The sequence below is a fragment of the Gossypium raimondii genome, chromosome 7 (genome assembly GCF_025698545.1).
Source record: "Gossypium raimondii isolate GPD5lz chromosome 7, ASM2569854v1, whole genome shotgun sequence".
Taxonomy (NCBI): Eukaryota; Viridiplantae; Streptophyta; class Magnoliopsida; order Malvales; family Malvaceae; genus Gossypium; species Gossypium raimondii.
The window spans coordinates 36265406-36271395 of NC_068571.1; the positions used below are offsets into that span (position 1 = coordinate 36265406).

Here is a 5990-nt window from a genome sequence, read left to right on the forward strand (position 1 = left end):
TAAGACTAAAACTAAAGTCTAAAAGTCTAAAAATAATTTAATTATGTAGTGATTCAATTTGGTTAATTTGGTTAATTCGGGTAATTCGGGTAATTCGGTTAATTCGGGTAATTCGGTTAATTCGGTTAATTCGGTTAATTCGGTTAATTTTTAACCAAAAATAAAAAAAAATATAATTTTCGGTTAATTTGGTTAACCGACCGAATTAACCGAAAAAATTTCAGTTCGGTTAACGGTTAAAGATTTTGAAAGGTCGGTTAATTCGGTTAATGTTATTTCGGGTCGGTTAACCGAATGAACACCCCTAACAAAAAGTACTAAAAGAGAGAAATTTAAATTTGGGCCTAACTGTCAACTAAACTTATCAAGTTTGGGCCTCACTTTTTAGATTTTCTGTTCGATACAAATTTTTACTTTTTTATTTTTATCCATTTATCATTTATTTTTTTGGCTGAAAACCGAAAGGGCGGCTACGATTTTATTTAAGTGGGCAAAAAAGAAAAGAGAAGAAAAGAAATTCTCTTTCTCCTACAGAGAAACCCTATTATCGATCAATTTTTTCCCACTGCTTTCATTCTATTATTTTCAAAGCTCTCTTGGCATCTCTTTTGATTTTTAATCACTTTCGATTTTGAAGATTCAATTTCTGTTTTCCTTCTTCGGTTCAGCTAATAGATATTTAATTCAGGTGATTTTTTTCTCTGTATTCATTCATATATTTTCTTTTGTTTATGCATGAGATTTTCTGCGTTAATCGAATTTTCTAATTCATATTCTTGAATCGATTCATTTTTTTAATTATGTTGATTGAAAATTTGTTTGGGTTGCTCAGAAAAAAAATATTATAGTTTGAGATAATGTGGTATAATCGTTTCTAGTACTTCCTAAACTATGATCAATTCTGAAAGGTTTGAATCTAAGCTGACTTTGATTTTAGATTAGTTTTTTGTAGTCCGTAATTGTTCTTTTTCTTTCCCCTTCTTAATTGTGCGATCTAATACTTTGACACTTTGATTTTAACCTTTAGATGTACGTTTCCTGTTTGTGGTTCATCTTCAAGAAAATTTAATTAATCCGTTCGCATCAGTGAGGATGTTTTACAATTGTTGATGCTAATTAGGATGTACGAATTCCTATAGATACTTATTAATCAACCTTCTGGAACCAAAAAAGGGGATTACCCATAAGTTATGTAGGGCTTATGATTCTTATAGCAACTTAACAGTAATTAATAAGATTAAATTATAGCAAGGTACAACAATCTCAATAGAATCAAACATTATAAGCACTGAACTGAATAAATAACAAAACAACTTACTCAATTCAAACTAACTAGAATAAATTTGATCAGAGAGTGAAACTCGAACCTGAGACCTCAAAGCTCCCAAGGTCTTAATTTTGCCATTGAGCCAAGGCCTCATTGAGACATTGAATGATGAAAAGAAAATACTATTTATACTAGTTACCAGTATAACGATTTTAAAGAATTTTTTAAAATTAACCTTCACAAAAATAAAGATTACCATTAACAAGAGTTTTGAAGGACCTCTGATTCTATATTAGCTCAATTGTAAATAAGAAGATTAAGATTATAGAATTTGAATGATTCAAATCTGATTTATAATCATTATAGGAATAAATATTTTAGAGAAATTTTTTCAACCTGCTAGAACATAAAAGAAAAAAATTACTCATTAAGTTTTGAAGGACCTATGATTCCTTTAGTAACTCGATAATAAATGACAGGATCTAGTTCATAGTGTTTGAATTATGAAAATCCAATTTTGGCCATTGTACTTCTATTGAAGCATCATAAGTCGTACTAGTAAGAAAGAGAATAGCAACCCCACAATAATAAATTATGATATGATGCTGGATTCATATGTATAGAAACATTTTATTCAGTTCTAATCTAATATGATTTCATTTGTTATTAATTGCTTTTCCTTTTCACCAACTTCTGAGGCACAAAAAGCCAATAAGATGTGTTAAAACAACAACAAAGCAACTAATGGAGTTTAAATGGTTTTTTTTAATTCATTTTATATGAGCAGAGTTTATTGCAATGGGAAAGAAAAAGCAAGAGGAGAGTGGTGCTGCCGCAAAAGTTAAGGGTGGCAGCAAAGATGTGAAGAAAGAGAAACTTTCTGTTTCAGCTATGCTTGCTAGCATGGACCAGAAACCTGAGAAACCAAAAAAGGCTACTTCTACTAAACCCAAGGCAAAGGGTCCAAAGGTTTCATCTTACACTGATGGGATCGATCTCCCACCATCAGATGAGGAGGATGAGTTCCCCTCCGGGGAAGAACAAACTCAATCTAACAGACAAGAAAGGCAGAGCTTGAAGCCACTTGATACCTCCATAAGTGAAAAGGAATTGAAGAAGCGTGAGAAAAAGGAAATGCTTGCTACCCAAGCTGCTGAGCTGGCAAAACAAGAGGCCCTTAAAGATGATCATGATGCTTTCACTGTGGTTATTGGTAGTCGGGCTTCTGTCCTTGATGGTGAGGATGATGCAGATGCTAATGTCAAAGATATAACCATAGACAATTTCTCTGTATCAGCTCGTGGGAAAGAACTTCTTAAGAATGCCTCGGTTAAGATATCCCATGGTAAAAGATATGGTTTGGTTGGACCAAATGGGATGGGGAAGTCTACCTTGTTAAAGCTTCTTGCTTGGAGGAAGATTCCAGTTCCAAAAAATATTGATGTGCTCTTGGTTGAACAGGAAGTGGTTGGTGATGATAGAACTGCCCTTCAGGCTGTTGTTTCTGCGAATGAAGAGTTAATTAGGCTACGGGAAGAAGTTGCAGCTTTGCAAAATTCTTCTGCTTCTAATGGAGAGGATGAAAATGACCTCAATGGAGATGATGCAGGAGAAAGGCTTGCAGAACTGTATGAAAAGTTGCAGATTTTGGGTTCAGATGCTGCTGAAGCTCAGGCATCTAAGATTCTTGCTGGGTTGGGTTTCACCAAAGCAATGCAAGGTCGTCCGACACGATCATTTAGTGGTGGATGGAGGATGAGAATATCTTTGGCCAGGGCACTTTTTGTACAACCAACACTTCTGTTGTTGGATGAGCCCACTAACCATCTTGACCTTAGGGCTGTACTTTGGCTGGAGGAATATTTATATCGGTGGAAGAAAACATTGGTGGTTGTTTCTCATGATCGAGATTTTCTCAATACAGTTTGCACTGAAATTATTCATCTCCATGATATGAAGCTCCAGTTCTACCGTGGAAACTTTGATGACTTTGAATCAGGGTATGAGCAGCGTCGTAAAGAGATGAATAAGAAGTTTGAAATTTATGAGAAGCAGGTAAAAGCTGCTAAAAGGTCAGGGAATCGAGTTCAGCAGGAGAAGGTAAAAGATCGAGCTAAGTTTGCGGCAGCAAAAGAAGCAGCAAAGAACAAGGGAAAGGGCAAGATCGATGAGGATGATCGTCCAGCTGAGGCCCCGAAGAAGTGGAGGGATTACAGTGTGGAGTTCCACTTCCCTGAGCCTACGGAACTGACGCCGCCTCTTTTGCAGATAATGAATGTAAGCTTCAGTTATCCTAATCGGGAGGATTTCAGGCTCTCAGACGTTGATTTGGGTATTGATATGGGAACTCGGGTTGCCATTGTTGGGCCTAATGGAGCTGGTAAATCTACTCTCTTGAATCTTATTGCTGGTGATTTAGTTCCAACAGAGGGTGAAGTGCGAAGGAGTCAGAAGTTGAGGATTGGGAGGTATTCTCAACACTTTGTTGATCTGCTAACAATGGAGGAGACACCTGTGCAGTATCTTCTTCGTCTTCATCCAGATCAAGAGGGACTCAGCAAGCAGGAGGCTGTTCGGGCCAAGCTGGGGAAATTTGGACTTCCCAGCCATAATCACCTCACTCCAATTGCAAAATTATCTGGAGGCCAGAAAGCTCGAGTTGTTTTCACTTCGATTTCCATGTCAAAGCCTCATATATTGCTATTGGATGAGCCCACAAACCATTTGGATATGCAAAGCATAGATGCCCTAGCTGATGCATTGGATGAGTTTACTGGTGGAGTTGTCCTCGTAAGTCACGACTCTAGGCTGATATCACGTGTCTGCGAGGATGAAGAGAAGAGTCAAATTTGGGTGGTAGATAATGGGACGGTGAACACTTTCCCTGGTACTTTCGAAGACTACAAAGACGAGCTCCAAAGAGAGATTAGAGCGGAGGTTGATGAATGATGCGGCAGTTGAATTAGGTATCGAGTTCCCCCATAATATTTTTTTATATATTAAGACGTATAAATGCATTGAAACCTGCACATTTTCTTTATATTTCTTTTTCTAGAAAAACATGTGAGTGTACCTCTCTGTATTGCGGATCTATTTGAAATTCCAAGCTTGTTTACCTATGAATATGACATTGTACACTAGGAAAAGTGCAAGCTTGGTAGCAGTTACAAAATTTTATTGGACTGTATAGTTGATGTTGCTCTGAGATTCCTTTTTGGGATGTTAGAACCGTATTTTTTTGCAGACAATGTAGCACAATTTACTGTCTTGTCATTTCCTGTTCTATAAGTTTGTAGGTCAAAATTCGTTGTCTGATGTTGGGATGGAGGTTCATTATTCTGGTTACCTATTTTGCATTTTGTGGGTAAAGAATGGAGTGGCAATGCATATTTAGGATGCTTGAATTTTTGTCATAGAATGCTTTGAATCTGTAACATGCATGTTCAACTAGGCTAACAGCTTCTTGACAAGGAGAAGCTCGAACTGGTATAGAAAGTTTGCGCTGCATTTGCATGCCATTTTGGTTACACTAGGTTTTTCAGATTTGTTTCAAAAGAAAAAAGCCGAATTTGGGTAGGTTACACTGAATATAGATACATAGATCTGGGGTTAAAATACTTGTATTACAACTATAACTCTCACAGTTCCTGCTTACTGCTTATCAATTCTAAACCTTCTATTGGCCTTGATTTTCATTCACGATAAAACAATAAAGTACTGCCTTATGTCATACTCACTAAACCACCAACATAACAACATAATTAGGGGTGAGTAAAACTCGATTTGACTCGAAAAAATTGAAAAAAATTCGAATTTCGAGTTAAACGAATTGAGTTATTCGAGTTAATCGAGTTATTCGAATCAACTCGAATTTTTTTTTCGAATTTCGAGTTCGAATCGAGTTGAGTTTTCGAATTCGAATAACTCGAATAATTCGAATAATTCGAATATCAAACTATAATATTTTATCATTTTACCCCAAACTCTCAAATCTTTTTACTTTTCTTTCAAAATTTTTACTCCTTCCCATTTTCTCCCAAAACTTTTACTCCCCTCTCCTTCCCTCCCAACCCCCCAATCTACCCAAAATCTATTTTTCATCAAAATTTTACTCTCTCATTTACTTTTTCTCAAAATTTTACTCTCAAAAGCCCTCAAAACATTTTATTTTCCTCCAAAATTTTTACTCCCTCTCACTTTTCCCTTAAAACTTTTATTTCCTTCCCATCCCACCTCCCATCTATCCCAAACCCTCTCCCCTCCAATTTTTTTTTTATATTTTCCCTTCAAAATTTTACGCTTCTATTTACTTCCCCTCAAACTTTTATTTTCCAAAATTTTTTATTTTTCCCCTAAACTTTTACTTCTCACCCTTTGCTCTCAAATAAAAAATTAAAATTATCCCAAAAAAATCACTAAACATAAATAGTAATAATTTTATTTATATCTACTATTTATATTATTAAATTAAATTTCACATTTTATATTATTTATATTATTGAATTGTTTAGTCATATTGAATATTTATATTAAAATTGAATTATTAATTATGACATAAAATATTCGTGTTAAAATTTTATATTGGTATCAATTTCACATTTTATTTTTAAAATAATTTTTATTAAAAATCATATTTTATATTTAATATATTTTTAATTCCAAAATATATAGTGACAAGAATCAAGATAATTGAAACAACTAAGTAAGCAAAGAAGCTAACTAG

The 5990-nt window shown here is 34.8% G+C and overlaps 1 protein-coding gene across 1 annotated transcript; it reads left to right on the plus strand.

Moving 5' to 3' along the window:
* Positions 1 to 474: 474 nt before the first annotated feature.
* LOC105793810 (ABC transporter F family member 4) lies at positions 475 to 4540 on the plus strand. The gene is made up of 2 exons (XM_012622658.2): positions 475 to 688; positions 2055 to 4540. The coding sequence occupies exon 2, from the start codon at positions 2066 to 2068 to the stop codon at positions 4214 to 4216; it is 2151 nt and encodes a 716-aa protein (XP_012478112.1). The 5' UTR covers positions 475 to 688; positions 2055 to 2065; the 3' UTR covers positions 4217 to 4540.
* Positions 4541 to 5990: the final 1450 nt, after the last annotated feature.